General features: G+C 46.2%; 3 protein-coding genes across 8 annotated transcripts in view; 1 reads left to right on the top strand and 2 right to left on the bottom strand.

Annotated features, from left to right (window-relative positions):
* isy1 (ISY1 spliceosome associated protein) overlaps nt 1-6,938 on the bottom strand; it is a 12,713-nt gene extending 5,775 nt beyond the window's left edge. Inside the window, exons 1-5 of the mRNA XM_085407736.1 lie at nt 6,815-6,938; nt 2,181-2,203; nt 1,482-1,533; nt 951-1,016; nt 823-865 (exon numbers count right to left, since the gene is read on the bottom strand). Coding sequence (XP_085263862.1) covers nt 823-865; nt 951-1,016; nt 1,482-1,533; nt 2,181-2,203; nt 6,815-6,817 — 187 coding nt within the window. The 5' untranslated portion in view covers nt 6,818-6,938. The remainder of the gene's footprint in view (nt 1-822; nt 866-950; nt 1,017-1,481; nt 1,534-2,180; nt 2,204-6,814) is intronic.
* A 1,511-nt stretch (nt 6,939-8,449) lies between these two features.
* cnbpb (CCHC-type zinc finger, nucleic acid binding protein b) lies at nt 8,450-12,573 on the bottom strand. 5 transcript variants are annotated; one of them, XM_085407741.1, is made up of 5 exons: nt 12,301-12,573; nt 9,744-9,860; nt 9,492-9,557; nt 9,224-9,422; nt 8,450-9,150 (listed from the first exon to the last, which is right to left on the bottom strand). In XM_085407741.1, exons 2-5 carry the CDS (start codon nt 9,844-9,846, stop codon nt 9,033-9,035), a joined length of 486 nt encoding a protein of 161 aa, XP_085263867.1. In that variant the 5' UTR covers nt 9,847-9,860; nt 12,301-12,573; the 3' UTR covers nt 8,450-9,032. The 5 variants fall into 5 exon arrangements, with proteins under 5 accessions (XP_085263867.1, XP_085263866.1, XP_085263869.1 ...); XM_085407740.1 differs by lacking the exon at nt 12,301-12,573 and adding an exon at nt 11,992-12,273; XM_085407743.1 differs by lacking the exon at nt 12,301-12,573 and adding an exon at nt 11,875-12,003 and having other exon boundaries at nt 9,238-9,422.
* A 734-nt stretch (nt 12,574-13,307) lies between these two features.
* On the top strand, nt 13,308-21,935 carry LOC146670694 (pyruvate dehydrogenase [acetyl-transferring]-phosphatase 1, mitochondrial-like). Of its 2 annotated transcripts, XM_085407731.1 has the most exons (7): nt 13,308-13,867; nt 13,994-14,069; nt 14,919-15,123; nt 15,193-15,606; nt 15,814-15,914; nt 15,997-16,562; nt 20,095-21,935. In XM_085407731.1, the coding sequence occupies exons 3-7, from the start codon at nt 14,935-14,937 to the stop codon at nt 20,361-20,363; spliced, it is 1,539 nt and encodes a 512-aa protein (XP_085263857.1). In that variant the 5' UTR covers nt 13,308-13,867; nt 13,994-14,069; nt 14,919-14,934; the 3' UTR covers nt 20,364-21,935. The 2 variants fall into 2 exon arrangements, with proteins under 2 accessions (XP_085263857.1, XP_085263858.1); XM_085407732.1 differs by having other exon boundaries at nt 13,308-14,069.
* Nucleotides 21,936-22,384: the final 449 nt, after the last annotated feature.

Genomic DNA, 22,384 nt, shown 5'->3' with positions numbered 1-22,384 from the left:
GCATTTTTTTTCACACTGCATCAAATTAAGGTTGATTACGTCGATTAAGCATCATGAGGTGGAGCGTGAGGGGTGGTTCCCTATTTTTTATTTATTTATTTTTGTTGTTGCTGGGAGTTGGAACTCTATTAGTTAGGTTGCTTAATATTTACGCTAAGTACTCTTTAAAATACCAGAATAGGGAGGATGGTGTAGGTTTAAGTTTATTAGATTGATCAGTATTGCTGAACTATGAAATATTTTTTTTGGATACAGGTATAACAGAATAGCTTTAGTGTAGTTGTTGTTTTAAACTTGAGTATGAACTTATACAAAATGCAGCAAGATATTTAAAAAACACTATATCGGATTCATATCGGTATCGGCAGATATCCAAATTTATGATATCGGTATCGGACATAAAAAAGTGGTATCGTGCCATCTCTAATTTGTATAGCGCTTTACTAGTCCCTAAGGACCCCAAAGCACTTTACACACAAGCTACATTGTAGCCACAGCCGCCCTGGGGCGCACTGACAGAGGCGAGGCTGCCGGACACTGGCGCCACCCGGCCCTCTGACCACCACCAGTAGGCAACGGGTGAAGTGTCAGACTGTCAGAGCCGGGGCTCGAACCGGCAACCTTCCGATTACAAGGCGAACTCCCAACTCTTGAGCCACAATCGCCCATCGCACATCCTCAGCATAACCATGTATAACATCCACAACACTTTAAAAGAGGTTATACACACACAATACGGTAACATTATGCCACGGAGAGACACAGGTGAGGCACAGGTGAGAGAAGGGGAGTGGGACAAGTGAGGAAGAGACTTGGACTCACCGTTCTGGATCTGTGCGACTTTCTTTGAGATTTCACTGATAATCTGAAACAGGCACACAGGACACACTCAGTACACCTGACTGCAGGTACCATCACCACTACTGATACTAGTGCTGCAGTGTGACTACCTGTCGTCTCCACTTTTCAGCTTTAGGAAGTTCACTGCACTCTGAGGCCAGAAAGGGTCTTCTTTCCTACAGATGAGAGATCAGGCAGACAGGTGTTTATCTGACGGCAGCACTACTGCTATAGACCGCAACCGCCTGCAGAGTGATAACAATTGCGGAGAAGATCATCAGGACCCCGCTGCCCTCTCTGCAGAGCATCTACCATCACAGAGTCCAGAAGAGAGCTGCCTCCATCCTCAAAGACCCCACACACCCCCAACACGGACTCCTCAAACTTCTGCTTAGGACCAAGGTTTAGAAGTGCGAAATCCAGAACATCAACAACTCCTTCCCCACAGCTATCAGACTCTTGAACAGCTGACCTATTTTAACAGTAATAATAATTTTTGCACATGTATTTTATTTGTTCTAGTTCTATTTGCAGATATTAACCGGCATCTGTGTGTGGACAGCAGAGAAAGAATTTCATTGTACAGAGAAATGCTTTTCTTTGTACACATGACGATAAACGCTTTGGATCTCGAAACTCACCTTGACTTTTCCTTCCTCCAGCTGAGCCTGCCTGAACCGAGCCAGGGCCGTCCTGACAGACAAAGCAGAGGGACACATTTACCCAAAGAGGAGGACAGGTGGAGGAGGACAGCAGGAAGAGGAGGACAGGTGGAGGAGGAGGACAGGTGGAGGAGGAGGACAAGAGGAAGAGGAGGACAGGAGGAGGAGGTCAGGAGGAGGACAGCAGGAAGAGGAGGACAGGTGGAGGAGGAGGACAAGAGGAAGAGGAGGACAGGTGGAGGAGGAGGACAAGAGGAAGAGGAAGACAGCAGGTAGAGAAGGACAGGTGGAGGACAACAGGAAGAGGAAGAGGAGGACAACAGGAAGAGGAGGACAGGTGGAGGACAACAGGAAGAGGAGGACAGGTGGAGGAGGAGGACAGGTGGAGGAGGAGGACAGGTGGAGGAGGAGGACAACAGGAGGACAGCAGGAAGAGGAGGAGGAGGACAGCAGGAAGAGGAAGAGGAGGACAACAGGAAGAGGAAGAGGAGGACAACAGGAAGAGAAAGACAACAGGAAGAGGAAGAGGAGGACAACAGGAAGAGGAAGAGGAGGACAGGAAGAGGTGGTCAGGTGGAGGAGGACCACAGAAAGAGGAGGACAGGTGTGTGTGTGTGTGTGTGTGTGTGTGTGGGGGGGGGGGGGTCATACAGCACATCTCTGACAGGAAGTACTTACATGGCCTTCTCGGCGTTCCTCGCCTGCACAGAGAGAAGATAAGAGTGAGAAACATCTGGAAACATGTGGAGCTCAAAGAGGAGGTAATTTCATGGTAACCAATAGCACGTGAGGTCACCAAGCACCTCCTCTGAACCTCTCCTTGTTGGCCTGCAGCTGGGCCTGGAGGTGTTATCCAGGTAAAGTTGACACCTGGGCAAGAGCTGAGACCCAGACTGCCGCCAGACTCCATTAAAATCAGCAGTTTAATCAAGCTGATAATGGATTGCATTTATATAGCACTTTACAATTCCACTATTCATTCACTCTCACATTCACATTCAGTGAGATCTTGAGGGAGAACAAAGGGAAGCGGCGGCGGCCTAGAGGGAAGCGAGCCGGCGTCAGGAACAGGCTGAGAGCTCGTGCACACCTCTGCCTAGTAGGGGTGGGGGAAAAAAATCGATACTGTGTAGTATCGTGATATTTTGTTTGCTAATAATGTATCGATACAGGGACAGCAGAAATCGATATTTTGTTACAAAAAAAGTTTTTGTGGACTGGAACTCTGACTTCAGAGCATGTTGATCAGTTCCTTTTTCTGAGCAAGAATCCTGACACTGTCCAAATGTGTTTAACTTTTTTTTTGGCAGTTTACTTATTTTAATTTAAGACATGTTTTATTTTAATGAAGTTTAAAACTTTTTTATTTAATGTAAAATTATATTTTGTTTTAATTTACTTTCAAATTCTTCAGTTGCTGAATGGGCTGCATAGTTTTTATAAATAGCTGTAATTGTACCAGATGGTTGCATTCAGTTCAGTTGGACTAGACTGTAATACAAACGTTCAGTTTGTCAACAATAAAACTGAAATAAGAGAAAGACTGAGTGCGAGACTTTGATATTAGATAAAATGAATATTGATAACGTTTACCTTTATGTACAGAATCTGAATATCGCAAAATATTTTTAAAAATTGCAATAATATCGTATCGTGAGTTAAATATTGTGATAATATCGTATCGTGGGATGTATGGTGATTCCCACCTCTACTGCCTAGCATCCTGCTCGCCAAAGTCCAGTCACTGGAGAACAAGCTTGATGACCTCAGGGCCAGGATAAAGTTCCAGAGAGACATTCGGGACTGCAATCTCCTCTGCTTCACCGAGACATGGCTGAACCCAGCGGTGCCGGACCATGCCATCCAGCCGGCCGAGTTCTTCTCGGTTCACCGCATGGACAGGACACGGGACTCGGGGAAGTCAAGAGGAGGCGGCGTGTGTTTAATGGTGAACAACAACTGGTGCAACAGTGCGAACGTTGTTCCTCTCACACGCTCCTGCACACCAAATCTGGAACTACTGTCCATCATGCGTCGTCCTTTTTATCTACCTCGGGAATTTACATCGGTCATTATAAGTGCCGTTTATATTCCACCACAAGCGGACACGGTCACCGCCTTATGCGAGCTGCATGAGGCACTCACACAGCACCAGACACAACACCGGGACGCTGCGCTTATTGTGACGGGGGACTTTAATAGCGCCAACCTCAAACGCGCAGCGCCGAACTTTTATCAACACATCACCTGCCCCACCAGAGGTGAAAGGACACTGGACCACTGCTACACTACGGTCAAGGACGGCTACAAGGCACAATCCCGCCCTCCTTTTGGCAAATCTGATCACGCCGCCATCTTCCTCATGCCAAAATACAAACAAAGGCTGAAACAGGAAGTTCCAGTTCAGAGGAAGGTCGCGCGCTGGACGGATCAATCGGTGGCCACGTTACAGGACGCACTCGATGACGCAGACTGGGGCATGTTCAGAAACAGCTCCGATGATGTCAACGAGTTTACGGAAGCGGTTGTGGGATTCATCGGGAAACTAGCGGATGATACCGTGGAGACAAAGACTATCACAACGTTTCCCAACCAGAAGCCGTGGGTGGATAAAACCATCCGCGACGCTCTGAGATCCCGCACCGCTGCCTACAACACGGGACTCACAACGGGGGACATGGACCCGTACAAAGCCGCGTCATATAACGTGCGGAGGGCGGTGAAAGAGGCGAAGCAGCGCTACGGGAGGAAACTAGAGTCACAACTCCAACAGAGTGACTCTAGGAGCCTGTGGCGGGGACTAAGGACAATAACGGACTATAAAGCACCAACAACCGGTATGACGAACGCGGCCGTGACTCTGGCAGACGAGCTGAACACTTTCTATGCTCGCTTCGAGGCTGCAGCTAAGGTCTCCAACAATGCTAGTGTTAGCGGCGCTAACGGCTGCAGACAGGAAGATACTGCCAGCACCGGAAACGTGCTCGTCATCTCCGAGCATGAAGTAAGGAGAGCCTTCAAGAGAGTGAACACCAGGAAAGCAGCAGGACCAGACGGCATCCCAGGTCGTATCCTAAGAGACTGCGCATACCAGCTAGCTCCTGTGTTCACTGAGATATTCAACATCTCTTTATCTCAGTCGGTGATCCCCACATGCTTCAAAGAGTCCATCATTGTTCCTGTCCCGAAGAAACCCCACCCTGCTTCTCTCAATGACTACCGCCCTGTAGCCCTCACCTCAGTAGTGATGAAGTGCTTTGAGCGCCTGGTCAGAGACTTCATCATTTCTTCACTACCAGACACACTGGACCCACTACAGTTCGCTTACCGTCCAAATCGTTCCACAGACGATGCCATCTCTCATCTCCTCCACACATCACTCACTCACTTGGACACTAGAAGGGGGAATTATGTTAAAATGCTCTTCATAGACTACAGCTCTGCATTTAACACCATAATTCCCTCCACACTCACCACCAAGCTGGAGCATCTGGGACTCAGCTCATCTATGTGTCAGTGGATCTCCAACTTCCTAACTGGCAGACCACAGGCAGTAAGGATGGGCGGACATGTCTCAGCCTCCACCACTCTCAGCACTGGAGCCCCCCAGGGGTGTGTTCTGAGCCCCCTGCTGTACTCTTTGTACACATATGACTGTGTGGCCACTACCAGCTCCACCACCATCATCAAGTTTGCTGACGACACCGTCGTGGTGGGCCTGATCTCTGATAACAACGAGACGGCCTACCTGAAGGAGATTAGGAATCTGGAGAACTGGTGCCAGAGGAACAACCTCCTTCTAAACGTCAGTAAGACAAAGGAGCTGATAGTGGACTTCAGAACTAAGCAGGAGAGGAACTACCAGACCCCCGTCATCAACGAGTGCCCAGTGGAGAGAGTGGACAGCTTCAAATACCTCGGAGTTCACATCACGCAGGACCTGTCATGGTCCTGTCACATCAACACCGTGGTGAAAAAGGCCCGTCAGCGTCTCTACCACCTCAGACGCTTGAGAGACTTCCAACTGCCCTCCAAGGTGCTCAGGAACTTTTACTCGTGCACCATAGAGAGCATCCTGGCGGGAAACATCTTAACCTGGTTCAGGAACAGCACCATGCAGGACAGACGAGCTCTACAGAGGGTTGTGCGGTCAGCTGAGCGCACCATCCGCTCCGAGCTCCCTGACCTGCACTCAATCTACAGCAGGCGGTGCTGGACCAAGGCCAGGAAGATGGTGAAGGACCTCAGCCATCCCAACAACAGACTGTTCTCTCTGCTGAGGTCAGGAAAGCGATTCCGCTCCCTGAAGACCAACACAGAGAGACTGAGGAGGAGCTTCTTCCTGCAGGCGATACGGTCTCTCAATCACACCACCACACAGTACTGACCCACACATATGGTTCTTACACACACACTGGACTTTCTGGACATTGTTTCACTTCATTACTTAAATCACTTTAAGCATATTTGCACTGCACAAGACATAATGTGGATCGCACAACACTGGTCACTACATTCTTCATTCCAGTTAATACTTGTACAGCTGCTGTTATTGTGTATATATTTATTTAGATTTCTTCATACATTCTTATATAGTTCTATATTGTGTATTTTGTTGTACAGTTATTTTATTTTCAACTTTAATTTATAGATTTTATCTTATTCTTCCCAGTTAAATTTACCCTTCATTCTAATTTGTGTTGTACAGTTATTTCATTTTTAACCTTAATTTATATTTTATTCCTTCCCAGTTAAATTTACCCTTTTTAATTTTTCATATTTATTTCCTATCTTATTCATAGCCTTTTCCTTTTTTGTTTTCTTTAGGTCACGAGCAGTTGTCCAAGCATTTCACTGCATATCGTACTGTGTATGACTGTGTACGTGACAAATAAAATTTGAATTTGAATTCACACACTGGTGGAGGCAGCTACAGGTGTAGCCACAGCTGCCCTGGGGCAGACTGACAGAAGCGAGGCTGCCATATCGCGCCATCGGCCCCTCTGGCCATCACCAGTAGGCGGTAGGTGACGTGAGCATTAATGTTCAATACAGCCACCTGATCGATACACCAGGTGATCACGGTCTGCCTTGGTTGCTCAGTCTTCTCCATGTTTCAGCTGCTCCACCAGACTCCATTCAAAAATCTGTTATTTTTAACTCAGAGTGTTTTAACACGGTTTGGAGTCGGAGGAGCGGCTCCTCACAGAGCCGCTGAGCGCTTCCTGATCACTGATTAATAATGAATATTGATTAACGTGCACACGGCTGTGACGTCAGTGAACACAACAGATTAAAATGCTGATTCTCACCATGTCTGCTGCGGAGTTTAGCCGTTAATCCAACAACCGAGCAGAAACCATCCAAACACACACGAACACAGCACGCACACTAACAGGAAACACGTCACCGGCTCCCCCACTGCATCCGGTTTTATGTCTGCACTACTGCCCCCTGCAGGACGAGCGGCCCGCCTACAACGACATGTAAGATAAAATAAAAATGTACACACAAATGTAGGAAATAAAATAGTTAATGTGAAAGCGTAGAACATTAATATTCATCTGCTGTATGACGGACGTGCACGCTGAACTCTCAAACTTATATGAGCTGTGTGAGATCTGATTGGACGGCCACAAACGCCAACAAATATTTCCTAAAATGTTTTGTTTGTTGTTTTAAATGTCAAACATTGTATAAGAAGACAAAACTGAAGCCTTTCACTGAACGAGCAAACAAACACACTGGTCCTCTGTCTGCACACACGTCAGAGCACTGCTGCCATCAGTGTGTTGGTATGTAACAACTGCAGTGTGACTCTGCACAGCCTCAGCATGTTTGTGCTCTCTGCTCAGAAAGGACTTATTTTAACATTTAGCTCAACAACAAACAAATTCTGCCTAAGAAGAATTACATTAGATTTCCTCATATCAATATATAATATATCTGATTTTATCTGTTTTGATTTTATATACTGTTTTGTTTGTTTGTTAATTAGTTTGTTTGTTTGCTTGTTTTAATCAATTTTAAATCATGCTTTTTATTTGTTTTTGTTTCTAATGTCTCTGTAAAGCACTTTGAATCACCTTGTTGTTGAATTGTGCTATACAAATAAACTTGCCTTGCCTTGCCTATATAAGTAGGGGTGACATGGGCCACAAGTGGCCACGAGTTTGACACCCCTGGCCCAGGTAAGTGAGAAGTCTGATCATGAACACCACAGAGGTCAGAGGTTAACGCTGGGATGTATTGTTGTACATCAGCAGTGAATGACATGTTCATGTACGACCTGTATTGAACTTTTAAAGATTCATTGTGTTTATTTATGTTTTATTTCCACAGCGACTTTATTCTTTCACTGTACGCAGATCAAACTTCCTGTGTCCTTAATAAAACTGAGTCAGTCGTTCATTCGATGTAATCAGAGTAGTAACAATGATGACTGTTACTACACTGGGGCGATCGTGGCTCAAGAGTTGGCAGTTTGTCTTGTACTGGTTCGAACCACGGCTCGGACAGTCTCGGTCATTGTGTCCTTGGGCAGGACACTTCGCCTACTGGTGTTGGCCAGAGGGGCCGATGGCGTGATACGGCAGCCTCGCTTCTGTCAGTCTGCCCCAGGGCAGCTGTGGCTACACCTGTAGCTGCCTCCACCAGTGTGTGACTGTGAGAGTGAATGAATAGTGGCATTGTAAAAGCGCTATTTAAATGTAATCCATTATTATTATGATGATGAGAGGAGGAGATTCTGGAGGTGTCTGACAGCGAGGAACTGAGCAGGTCGTCAGGGATCGCTCTGTCCAGCTGCTGCAGATGTTAATTAAACCATGAGGCTTTCAGGTGAGCTCTGGAGCTCGTTTCCTCTGATCTGATTGGTCGGTTCGTCTCCTGTGGGTCAGTGGTGCCTGTCTGAAGAAATAAGACAGCCACCGCAGGCTCCGCCCTCATCCTTCTTACCTTTTTATTGTCAGGTAGAACATACACCTTTACAACAGCTCACAGGTAAAATGTACAAAAATAAGATTTTTCTGGGGGTTTTGTCCAGACTTCCTGCGGCTTTTTTTCTTGGCGTACGATTCCTCGACCTGCACAAAAACGCACCTGTAAAACATCTGCTGCGACCTGTCCTGATTGGCTCGTTCATCCTGCGATATTATTGGGTGATTGCTGGAGGTGGGGACAATCATTTTATATGGTCCAAAAACAAAAATGAAGTTGGCAAGATACAAACTTCCATGGCTCTGTTAGCCCCACCCAAAGGGCAGAGGGGAGGGGCCTAATTTGGCCTTCATACATCACTCTCTCAGGTCTAAAAAAGCTCTGTACATCGTAACACAGCTACCAAACTAAAACACAGAAGAACAAATGGGTTTTGTAGCCCGCCCCCTCCTCCTCCCTCCGTCTGCTCTGACTGGCTGTTACGAGGCTGACCGACAGGCCTCTAGACCAATGACAAGAGGAGGATCCGAGGGCACGAACAGAGAATAAAAGAAGAGGTTTGGGAGCGTAGGGTCAGGGGTCAGAGGCCAGCTAGGGGGTGGCTTCAATGGTGCACTCTTTCGCCAGGTGACCTGACTTCCCACAGTTATAGCAGTTCAACTCGGACGCCTTGCTGCAGTGCACCGCAACATGGCCGATCTCCCCGCACCTGCAGAGCACACGGACAGGTTACGCTGGACCGTTCACCTGTGTTTGTAGGCTCAGCTTTAGTATTAGTTTACCTGTAGCACTTGACCTTCTCACAGCACTTCTGGATGTGTCCGAAGCTGCCGCAGGAGTAGCACTTTTGCTCGTGGGCGTGGTTACAATCGCGCGCCATGTGACCGGCCTTGCCGCAGTTATAGCACAGCTGCTCGCGCTCCTTCTTGGGCTCCTTGCAGTCTCTGGAGATGTGACCTCCTCTGCCGCAGTTGTAGCAGGCTGCAGGAAAGATCACACCTGTGCTCACCTGTCTTTAAACTGTTGTGATCTGTAAGCGTGTGTCCTCACCGTCCTCTGTGCGCTCGCAGTCTCTGGCCACGTGCCCAAGTTCGCCACATCGGTAACAGAACAGGTCTGCAACGACACGACAGGGGTGAACCGCCGGGTGTGTCACATAGTCAGCTGTTCACAATAACAGCACCAATGCAGAAGCTGGAAATGGAAACAGGTTTCCACGTCTCCATGGCGACATCTGTAAAAACTACAGGCTTTTTAATAAACTTTAAAATAAACTCATGGAGGTTTGATGATGGGTGTCACCTTTGCCTCTGCTGCGTCCTTTCCCTCGCCCTCGGCCGCCACTCGGACAGTTCTTCACCCAGTGGCCTGAGCGGCCGCAACCAAAACACTCGTTACTGCTCATCGCCACGACCACGGCTGGAACCACAGACAGGAGATTCAGATGTGAAACTTTACCTTCATGAAGGTGCAGAATAAAAACCACGGAGGAAAAGGAAAAACACACCAGGAACACCTGAGATGATTCTCCTCAGTCCTGGGCCCACCCACACAGGTAGAGTTTACAATAATTGATCACACAGCAGTGAGGAATAAATTTGAACACAGCAGGTGTCTTTCTGAAAGTGCTGTAACTAGATTAAGGATTTAATTCCAGGACTGTTTAATGTTAACTAGTAATGACTTCATGAATAACATTTTAGGCATTAGAGAGAAAAAAAGACTCATAATCATCCCACAGATGTAATATTATCTACAGCTACTCTTAGTACCATTGATGTTAAGTTAGACTCTTTTTCTCTAATTGATCTTTCTGAGTTAACTTCAATAATTACTTCCTCCAAACCATCAACGTGTCTTTTAGACCCCATTCCTACAAAACTGCTCAAAGAAGTCCTGCCATTAATTAATGCTTCGATCTTAAATATGATCAACCTATCTCTAATGATCGGCTATGTACCACAGGCCTTCAAGCTGGCTGTAGTTAAACCTTTACTCAAAAAGCATCTCTAGACCCAGCAGTCTTAGCTAATTATAGGCCAATCTCCAACCTTCCTTTCATATCAAAAATCCTTGAAAGAGTAGTTGTCAAACAGCTAACAGATCATCTGCAGAGGCTTATTTGAAGAGTTTCAGTCAGGTTTCAGAGCTCATCACAGCACAGAAACAGCTTTAGTGAAGGTTACAAATGATCTTCTTATGGCCTCTGACAGTGGACTCATCTCTGTGCTTGTCCTGCTAGACCTCAGTGCAGCGTTCGATACTGTCGACCATAATATCCTATTAGAGCGATTAGAACATGCTGTAGGTATTACAGGTACTGCACTGCAGTGGTTTGTATCATATCTATCTAATAGACTCCAGTTTGTGCATGTAAATGGAGAGTCCTCTTCACACACTGAGGTTAATTATGGAGTTCCACAGGGTTCAGTGCTAGGCCCAATTCTGTTTACATTATACATGCTTCCCTTAGGCAGCATCATTAGAAGACATAGCATACATTTTCACTGCTATGCTGATGACACCCAGCTCTATCTGTCCATGAAGCCAGATAACACACACCAATGAGTTAAACTGCAGGAATGTCTTAAAGACATAAAGACCTGGATGACCGCTAACTTTCTGCTTCTTAATTCAGATCAAACTGAGGTTATTGTACTCGGCCCTGAAAATCTTAGAAATATGGTATCTAAGCAGACTCTTACTCTGGATGGCATTACCTTGGCCTCCAGTAACACTGTGAGGAACCTTGGAGTCATTTTTGACCAGGACATGTCCTTCAACGCACATATTAAACAAATATGTAAGACTGCTTTCTTCCATTTGTGCAACATCTCTAAAGTTAGAAATATCCTGTCTCAGAGTGACGCTGAAAAACTAGTTCATGCATTTATTACTTCCAGGCTGGACGACTGTAATTCATTATTATCAGGAAGTCCTAAAAACTCCCTGAAAAGCCTTCAGCTGATCCAAAATGCTGCAGCAAGAGTCCTGACAGGGACTAGAAAGAGAGAGCAGATTTCTCCTGTTTTGGCTTCCTGTTAAATCCAGAATTCAAAATCCTGCTCCTCACACACAAGGTCTTAAATAATCAGGCCCCATCTTATCTTAATGACCTCATAGTACCGTTTCTATTTTTAACATTAGGCTTCAAACTTGCTCATAGGGGTCAAATGATTGTTGGGGTCTTTTTTTCTGTTCTATTATTGTAGTGTCTTTACCTTACAACACAAAGAGCCTTGGGGCCACTGTTGTTGTGATTTGGTGTAATATACATAAACTGAATTGAATGGAGCAGCAGGGTCCCATCAGATTCACTCTGACCCCCTCATGTGAGACACCTGGGGAAGCTGTAGAGCTGATTTTAATGTGGACACATAGGGGACCACAGGAAGACAGGTGAGGACAGGTTCTGATTGTCTCAGGTCTTCACCATGATCAGACTTTTTCCTCTTGTTCATCATGTAATAAGATGCCTCTTCACAGAGCAACAGCAGATCAATCGTGTATCGATCCTCTCCGGTCCTCCCGTCCCACCAACTGTGCTAACCTGCACCGCCCCCGCGGCTCATGGCAGCCCGACGCCGTTAACAGGCCACTCTGTGCGGCCACCAGCCAAAGGCTCCCCGGCCGATGAGGTCCTTTATACCGGCTCCCCGCTCCGGCCTGTAAGCCTGTAAACAGCCCGTCATGGCAGCTAGCCTGCTAGCAGCTTAGCATACGCTCCGCAGCGGAGGAAACACCGACACTGTCCGCTCCGCAGCGCCTCTTCCCCGGGGCGGAGCGGCGCGCCGGCCGGCTGCAGTGAGCCCTCTGCAGGCAAAAAAGAGCGGATCAAGCCGCCGGAGCTCCGACTCACCTCAGACCCGAAACTGTGGAGGTTTGTTTGGATGCTGGTCTGCGCCACACGCGGTCTGCACACGGTCCGACACACACACACGCAGACACACACTGATAATCTCACACACACGCAAACACACTGATAAACACACACTGATACACAGACACACTGATAAACACACACTGATAAACACACACTGATACACAGACACACACACACACACACACACACACTGATAAACACACACTGATAAACACACACTGATAATCTCACACACTCACTGATAAACACACACTGATACACACACACACACACTGATAAACAGACACACACACACACACACAGATAAACACACACAGACACACACACACTGATAAACACACACTGATACACACACACTGATAAACACACACAGACACACACACACTGATAAACACACACTGATACACACACACTGATAAACAGACACACACACACACTGATAAACACACACTGATACACACACACTGATAAACAGACACACACACACACACTGATACACACACACACACACACACACACTGATAAACAGACACACACACACACGCAGACACACTGATAAACAGACACACACACACACTGATACACAGACACACTGATAAACACACACTGATACACAGACACACACACACACACACTGATAATCTCACACACTCACTGATAAACACACACTGATACACACACACACACACACACACACACACACACACACTGATAAACACACGCTGATACACACACTGATAAACACACACACACACACGCAGACACACTGATAAACACACACAGACACACACACACTGATAAACACACACTGATACACAGACACACACACACACTGATACACACACACTGATAAACAGACACTGATACACACACACTGATAAACACACACTGATACACACACACTGATACACACACACTGATAAACAGACACACACACACGCAGACACACTGATAAACAGACACACACACACACTGATACACACACACTGATACACACACACTGATAAACACACACTGATACACACACACACTGATAAACAGATAAACACACACACACACACAGATAAACACACACAGACACACACACACAGATAAACACACACACACACACACTGATACACTCACACACACACTGATAAACACACACAGACACACTGATACACAGACACACACACACACGCAGATACACTGATAATCTCACACACACACACACACACACACACACACACACACACACACACACACACTGATAAACACAAACAGACACACACTGATAATCTCACACACACAGATACACAGACACACACACACACCTTGTTTACTCACCTTTAGCCTAAAGCTGATGTTCTGGCTCACCTGTGCTGAACTCACCTGTGCGCCGATACAGGAGAACCTGAGCAGGTTTTGTGTACGGTCAGTGGGAACAGCCTGCTGTCTGACACGATTATGAAGAATGAAACGCACAACAGTGTCTGATCTGCACAAAACACCTGCACACAGACAGACCTGAGAGCTGCTGGCGACCCCGCCTCCTCCCCCTCAGGTAATTAAACACATTGGCTGCTTTCTCGCATGTTTAATATGGTGAAGAATGAAGCCTGTGCCACACTGAGCAGGCTGAAAGTGAGAGGATGGTTTACAGGTAACTGATCGATGAGCGCGTCACCAGCAGGGTCAAAGGTCACAGGAACAAAGACGCAGCTGCGGGAGGAGTGATCAGGAAGACGAGACGTCAGGCAGACAGGGTGAGTTTCAGCGTCGTGCTTAGTCAAAACTTTCCACCGGAACCACAGCTGACCGTCAGCTGATCCTGTTTAACTAAACCTGGTTTCTGGGTTAGAGCCAAACCTCAGAGTCACAGGACAGTGATTTATTTATTTTCAGTGTGATAAATGAATCTGTTTGTTGGTCACTGTTCTGATTCTTCTGCTGATCCTTTGATGTCACTCTCTGAAAACCAAAATTCACCTGAAAAAGCTGCTGAACAGAGCTGCTGTTACTTCCTGTCTATTCCAAAAAACTGGCCGCAGTTCAGCTGGTGGTGCAGCAGGGGGCACTCTGAGCTGAGGATTTCCAGCTGCTTCTAGAATTGTATTTATTTTATTTCTCCGTGAAGCTGAATCAGTTCAGCGTTCTGCTGCCTGCTGATTGGTCAGTTAGGGCAGGACGTCGGTGTCCCTCGATGGCGCCTGTTTCTAAACGATACCTCTGGCAGATGCCAGGAGTGTAGCCAAAGTGCAGCAGAAGAAGCAGCTGGTTGTGGTGGTTGAATGTGAAGCTATCGTGAGGCCACTGGTGGCTTCATGCCCCAAATCAACATGGAGGATGCAGTAAAGTGACTGGTGATGCTCTAACATCCTTGATATGCACAAAAAGTAGAAACTTCAGTAGAAACATCAAAGAATAGAACAGTAGCTAATGTCCCGAGCCTTTCCATCAGAGTCATGAACAGCTCCACTGAGTCCCATTCATTCTGCATGAGCTCAAGGGCGCCTCCTGTGGAACAGGAAGTCACTAATGGCCTTCACCAGTGGTCATGTAGGGATGTCAAACTTTAGATACCTGAAAACCAAAATGCTCTGATCCTTCTGCAGGTCCAGCCTTCATGCCATGTTGGGGCGAACCGCCTTCCATACTGGATGCTGCAGGTTGCAGCAGTGCTGCTTCCTGTCCTTGCCTCCTCCCCATCCACCTGAGCTGCACAGACTCCATTACTCAGCAAGCAGTGGGAGCCGGAAGCTGAGGGCGGGACAGGAGGCGGGGCAGATAAATTCCGCTCAGGTCGACCGGATCTTAAAGGTGACAAAAATCAGACTCTGAAAGCGTTAACTGGTGATGTCACACATCTTAATGACTGTTTGTTTCCAGGCCAATGAATACAGCCTTACCCTCCCCAGAGGCCCCGCCTCCCATGGCGTTCTGGGTTTTCATAGCAACATGTTGCCATCCAACCTCCCCTGCGAGGACCGTCAGAGCAGCGCCACCTGCCTAGCGGGCCGTGGAGGCGTGTTGTTTGGCGTGTTCGACGGTCACACAGGGCCGGCCTGCGCCCACGCTGTCAGTCAGAGGCTCTTTTACTACATTGCCGTGGCAGCGCTGCCGCTGAGGACACTGGCGGAGCTGGAACGGGCGGTGGAGGAGGAACGGGCCGTAACACCACTGCTGGAATGGCATAAATACCCCCAAGACCTGAGCTACCCCAATGGAGAGGTGACGTCCTTCCATAGCCTCCGGAACTACTGGCAGGAGAGGCTGGAGACCGAGGAGGAGGATGAGGAGGAGGTAACCAGGTGTCCTGACACATCACAGAATCACATTCACGGACAGTGCAGGTCCAAAAAAACCCCAAAACATGCCTGAATGTCAAAGCCTTTACCTGGTCTCAACCAGGTGCAGGTGGACTTTTCAGAAACCGATTTTCCTGTTTTGGTTTCAGCAGAAAGTTCACCTGTGGTGACATCATTATCTGTTCTCTCTGATTGGCTGCAGGATGACAACAGAACGACATCAGCTCTGGTCAATGCGTTCCATCGCCTTGACTACGACCTGTCTGTAGAAGCCCAGGTGCATCTGTCCCTGACCTCCCCCAGGTAAGAACAAAGTTGTGTTTTCTTCAGCAGAACCTGCAGGTGAGTCTGTTTCAGCAGGTTAAGCCTCTCTTTGTGCCCACAGGCAGGTGTCTTTCCCTGGTGAGGGGTTGTCTCTGACCTCCCCCCTCCGGGTGGCGCTCTCTGGTTGCACAGCCTGTGTCGTCCACATCTCCAACGGCGTTCTACATGTGGCCAACCTGGGGGACAGTCGGGCAGTCCTGGGCGTCCAGGAGGCAGACGGAAGCTGGTCTGCGATCAACCTCACCAATGACCACAATGCGCAGAATCCCAAAGAGCTGCAAAGGATTCTGGGAGAGCACCCAGCGGAGCAGAGGACGGTGATCCGCCACGACCGCCTACTGGGCCTGTTGCTGCCCTTCCGGGCGTTCGGTGACGTCCGCTTCAAATGGAGCGCGGATATGCTGAGTCGGGTCTATGAAACTCGACCGGACATCCTGTCTGCGGTCAGTGAGGCGGTCCGGACGATGCCGCCGCACTACCTGACCCCACCCTATCTGAGCACTGAGCCAGAAATCACCCGACACTGTGTTGGACCTGCAGACAAGTTCCTGGTCCTCGCTACTGATGGACTCTGGGAGCTGATGCATCGACAGACGGTCATCCAGCTCGTGGGGGATCATCTGACAGGTCAGTGCCAATCAGTTACTGATCCTTTAAATAGCAACACAGTAAAGCTTGTCAAAGGAGCTTGCAAAGAAAAGCGTCTGGACTTCTTTAAGTTGCTTGAAGACGTTTCACCTCTCATCCGAGAAGCTTCTTCAGTTCTAAGGTCAAATGGTGGGGAGTCCCAGATATAAACCTAGTGGGAGTGACCCCCCACAGAGGGACCCAGTTTCCCACCTTGGCTCAGGCGATTAGAGGATCATCAGGGGGTCCTTTTGTCTCTCTGTGGGGGGAAACTCCCACTAGGTTTATATCTGGGACTCCCCACCATTTGACCTTAGAACTGAAGAAGCTTCTCGGATGAGAGGTGAAACGTCTTCAAGCAACTTAAAGAAGTCCAGACGCTTTTCTTTGCAAGCTCCTTTGACTACAATGACTGAGAACCTTCACAGACACAGTAAAGCTTGTAACTAATATATATATATATATATATATATATATATATATATATATATATATATATATATATATATATATATATATATATATATATATTTCACCTCTGTAATATTCTGGTTATTTATAACTGAACTATTTAGAATAGAATTAGAATAGAATTCAACTTTATTGTCATTGCACATGCACAGGTACAGGGCAACGAAATGCAGTTTGCATCCATCCAGAAGTGCTTTAGTGATATAGATATATTACAATATATATTAGCAATAATATAGATATGTGAGTATATTACAGAAATGGGTCTATTATGGTATGTTATAATGTACACGGTATGAAGTATGTTGTGAATATTCTATAACTATAAGTATGTACAGGCTGTAGTGAGTACAAGCTATGTACAGGCTATGAACAGGATATAAATATGAAAAACTATACAGAATATGAAATAAATAACTTTACAGAATCTGAGATATACAGCTATACAGAAATGGGAACTATGCAAGTTGTAAACAGTTGTAGGGTTAAAAATTATCAAATGTACAGAATGATTATTTACACAGAGCTATACAGTAGTGCAGTTAAGATAAGTGAGATATAATTCCTACAGACGCTATATAAAGTGCTAGTGGTTGTGAGTGGTGGTTCAGTCCATGTTATTATTGTGTGTTTGAGGGTACAGTTGTCAGTGTTGGGAAAGTTACTTTTAAAATGTATTCCATTACAGAATACAGAATACATGCCCCAAAATGTATTCTGTAACGTATTCCGTTACGTTACTCAATGACAGTAACGTATTCTGAATACTTTGGATTACTTAATATATTATCATGCTTTTTACAACAACATGAATGTACTATTGCTGTGTGATTTATTACTATTACTGAAGGTCCGCGACTCCGAACTGTAGTAAAGGGACCTCTGACTAATACGGCGGGGTCCCTGTCGGCTCGTAGCCGAAAAATAGCTTTACTTTGTTGTCTGGGTCAACTTTTCTTGCGAGAGACAGAGAGAGGCGTTGAAAGACTGCTCCAACAGAACTTATTGTTTTCGGAGGAAAACACGAACACGGTGTACAGTCGAGTCTTAATAGCTTACTTACAACTGGGCTCGTCAGGCTCTCTTCTTGGCTGCAGTGGTTATTATTATATTTACATGCTTCCAGCTCCCGTTTTTCCTCGATGACAACTCGTACCTTTCCACTCCCCTTTTTCTCCCTCCTCGCTCACAGACCCATAACGTGTATGGCAGTCCATTCTCCCAGCAGCACGGACTACACTACCCATGATGCTACATTCTTTAGAGCTATGCTTGTAGCATTCTGCCTGTTAGCTTAGCACAACAACAACAACGAAAAGGCGCTCTCTCACCCAGGAAACACACAGTCGCAGAGAGAGAGAGCATCGCCCTGTAACCATGGCAACCGTAACGCTGCCGCCTGGAACAACAGAACGTAGCTGTCAAACAAAACCCAAACAGTCCTGACCCGCGACAACATGAAACAGGGAAGTACCGCAGTGTAATCCATTTATTTCAACAAAGTAACTGTATTCTGAATACCACCTTTTTAAACGGTAACTGTAACGGAATACAGTTACTCATATTTTGTATTTTAAATACGTAACGGCGGTGCATGTATTCCGTTACTCCCCAACACTGACGGTTGTCGATTGTGTGTGTGTGTATGTTCAGTCCATGTGTTAACGTGGGTCAGATGTCAGGAGGCAGAGTTCAGGAGTCTGACAGCTATTTGTATATGTTAGCGCTATTACATACATTTTGTAAACTTTGTAATATTTGGTTTTATTTAATTTACTTCAGTCTGTTACTGTTGTTGTCTTGGAGCGACTGTATTCTGATCATATCTAATAGACTCCAGTTTGTGCATGTAAATGGAGAGTCCTCTTCACACACTGAGGTTAATTATGGAGTTCCACAGGGTTCAGTGCTAGGACCAATTCTGTTTACATTATACATGCTTCCCTTAGGCAGCATCATTAGAAGACATAGCATACACTGAAAAACTAGTTCATGCATTTATTACTTCCAGGCTGGACGACTGTAATTCATTATTATCAGGAAGTCCTACTCGTGTTTCTTCTCCACTCACTTTTTTTCATGCTCCATTAGGGCTGTTCGATATAACGATATATATATCGGATGACGATATAAAAACGTCTGTCGTTTCATTTTACGCTATCGTTTGTTTCGTGGTGCCGCAAAATAAACTGTTTACGGCAATATTTGTTCATTGTTTTGATGGTCACTGTAGTGGCTGTATGAATTTCTTAAAGTTCTCTCTTTCTCTTATATTTAATATAACAACACTATGGACGGACAAGCACCTGTTTTTATGCGTTGTTGTTAGCAACAATGACGGTAACACCATCGCGTGTCCGCTTGTTTATGTTCCTCATAAACCTTTCACAATAAAGCTCAAGATCCTGTTGAGACTTTTCAAAATAAACTGAATCACGTGAAAGAGCAGATTATTTACGGATGAGAAGTAAAAAAGAGCCGCCAGGTGCTAAAAAATAAACCTTAGACTCAAACATTAGAACAGGCTTTTCCCCGCAGCACGCCGTGTAATAAATACTCACAAAGGAAACGGCGGCCGTTACAACTTATGTCTAAAAATGTATCGTTTCATTCATCGTCAAGTCGAGCTGCCCGAGATTCACAGAATTTACAGAAAATGTTACATTTTTGTGATTTATATCGTTATCGGGACGATAGCTGTCTTAAATCGGGATATGAGATTTTGGTCATATCGCACAGCCCTATGCTCCATATGTTTACACACCAGAAGGTGAGTTCATATTTTACCCTGAACCACGACCTTATTCTGAAACTGTCCCATTGCCACCTCTTGGTCACCTTGTTTTTACATTAAGCCGTCCCAGCATCTCATCACATGCCAGTCTTCACCTGTTTATGTTTTCGGTGTTGGAGTTTGAGATTCTTTTGAAGACTGAGGTCACAGATAATCACTCACAGTGCTCCAAAAAGTGCACATGAGGTGTGAGCGTGCTCAGACGTGTCCACCTGTCTTTACTTCCTGTCATCGTCCTGACTCTGTGTGTGGTTTGTCGTTGCACAGCCCTCCAGCAGCAGAGACCTATAATTCCCTGCGAGGGCACAACGCTGGGCGACCTGCAGCGCCTCTTGCTGGAGAGGAGGGGGCGGGTCCTGTCGGCGCTTGAGGACCAGAATATCGCCACCCACCTGATCCGCCACACCCTTGGCGACGACGGGTATGGAGCGGTAGCTCCAAATCGTCTCGCCAAGATGCTGAGTCTGCCTGTGGATCTGGCCCGAAGGTACCGTGATGACATCACTATCACCATCATTCACCTGAATGAGATCTAACACCTGCAGGTGATTACCTGCTTGGTAGTCACCCCGCTGACCAATCAGCAGCAGGCGTGCTCATTCCAGCGCTGATCTTCATCCTTTTCCTTAACCGTATCCCAGCTCTGAATGGTCGAGGGGTGGGACACACCTGGACAGGTAGCTGATCAGGTGTTTCTGTTATTTTGTCTGCCTTCAAGAAGACCAGAACTCGACACACACACAGGTCTGAGAAAAGCTCCACGAACGACACCGGAGCTAACCTCACTTTTCAAACATCGCTCTTCAGGTGTGGAGCAACACAGTGAGCATGCTCAGTGAGTTGATGTTCCGCACTTGGAGTGGAGAAGTGGCGCCACCTCCTGGTGGCACACTGAAAACACCTATCTCGCCTGAGGCTACGGCTACGTCCACACGTACCCGGGTATTTTTGAAAAATTTTCTATGCGTTTGCACTTTTCGTCCACACGTAAACGGCGTTTTCAGTAACTGAAAACGGAGATTTTTAAAAACTCCGGCCAGGGTGGATAATTTCGAAAACTCCGTTTTTGCATTTACGTGTGGACGACAAAAATGGAGAAAACGCAGCGTCAAAGGTGTGCGCCTTTTTTGACGTCACACTGTGCGCCACGTTATTGTTTCGGTGAAATGAATTTCTACAATACTGTTACTGTTAATTCTACTCTCTGCAGTGTTTAAATGCTTACATATACACACAGTTACTGTCCCTCCACACTTGACTCGGTTCTGCTTGTCACTACCCGATCTGTACCACGCATGTGTGAAAGGTGTCTACTTCCAGTCGAAGTATTTTACGATAGTTACAGGTCAGAGTATCTGTTAAGATGTTAAGAAAAACAAGTATCTCTTAAAATGTTTCCGATAATGAAACATTTAATATATTGTAGACAAAAACAAAAAAATAAAAAGATAGTTACGGATCAGGACTCCCTGATCCTTACTGCGCATGTACAATGTTTTCTTCTTCTTCTGTTCGTTTAATGGAGGTTAACACCCCAGTGTACGAGGACACTGTCACCTGCTGACTGAGCGAATGAACCGTATTGTAAACTGAATTAGCGTAATCACAAACGTGTGTTTAATTTGATTTATTGATAGTCGAGTGTGTTTATGCTTGTCTGTGTGGAGAGGATTGTTGGAATAGTGATGATGACGTCCGCTATCACTGTCAATTGTTAGTAAACACTTCATCTGGCTGGTACCAATCGGGTTTCCGGTACAGATCGGGTAGCGACACTGCTTCTATGGAAAGTAAAAAAAAAAAAAAAAAGACACTGCTTCTATGCCCCATCCTTGTTTACTTTTTCCCACCGAGGTTTCTAGACTTCTGATTGGCCAACATTTCTACACGGTTAGGAATATAGCGCCACCTGTTGCTTTGGCATGTTCATAGCAGCGTTTTCCTTCATTTCTGCCTTTATGTGTGGACGGGATTATTTTTTAAAACGAAAATGGAAAATCTCCGTTTTCAAAAATACCCGCGTACGTGTGAGAATCACCAATCGGAGACACAGCAGGACTTCCTGTGAGGAGGTGATGGTGGCTTCTCTCTGTGCTTCTCAGACTGTTGCTGTTTTTACTCGTTAATAAAGTTCCTGTTTGACTTCCTGTAGGTCTGGCCTGTTTTTTTCGCCAGAGTTTCACTTCCTGCTTATCCTTCAGCGTGTTAATGCCGGCTTGTAAATGATAAAGCAGCATTGAAACAGGATGCGAGAACTTACCTGCCTGTAGCAGAGGAGGGGGGTTAACCAGCGCCATCTACAGGCTGAACACAAACATGTGGCTTCCCTTCAGAGTGGGATGAATTGATGCCCAGAGTGTAACCCTGATCACAACTATTCTAAAATGTTGTTCACAGGACAAACTTCACAGATTGTCCCAGAGATTAAACCAGTGGTTCCCAAACTTTTTTTGCTGGGCCCCCCTTTGTTTTACAAGAAAAAGTTTGGTTTGGAAACATATTTGGCGATGCTTCCTCTCCTGCTTTGCGTTTGTGTGGGAGCCCCGTAAAAAACCTG

This window comes from Rhamphochromis longiceps, linkage group LG5 (assembly GCF_057381845.1).
Source record: "Rhamphochromis longiceps isolate RC_006_pf linkage group LG5, R_longiceps_female_GT1.1, whole genome shotgun sequence".
NCBI classification, from domain to species: Eukaryota; Metazoa; Chordata; class Actinopteri; order Cichliformes; family Cichlidae; genus Rhamphochromis; species Rhamphochromis longiceps.
Note: the sequence above shows the minus strand (reverse complement) of the source record. Positions and strands in the feature narration are given on the sequence as shown.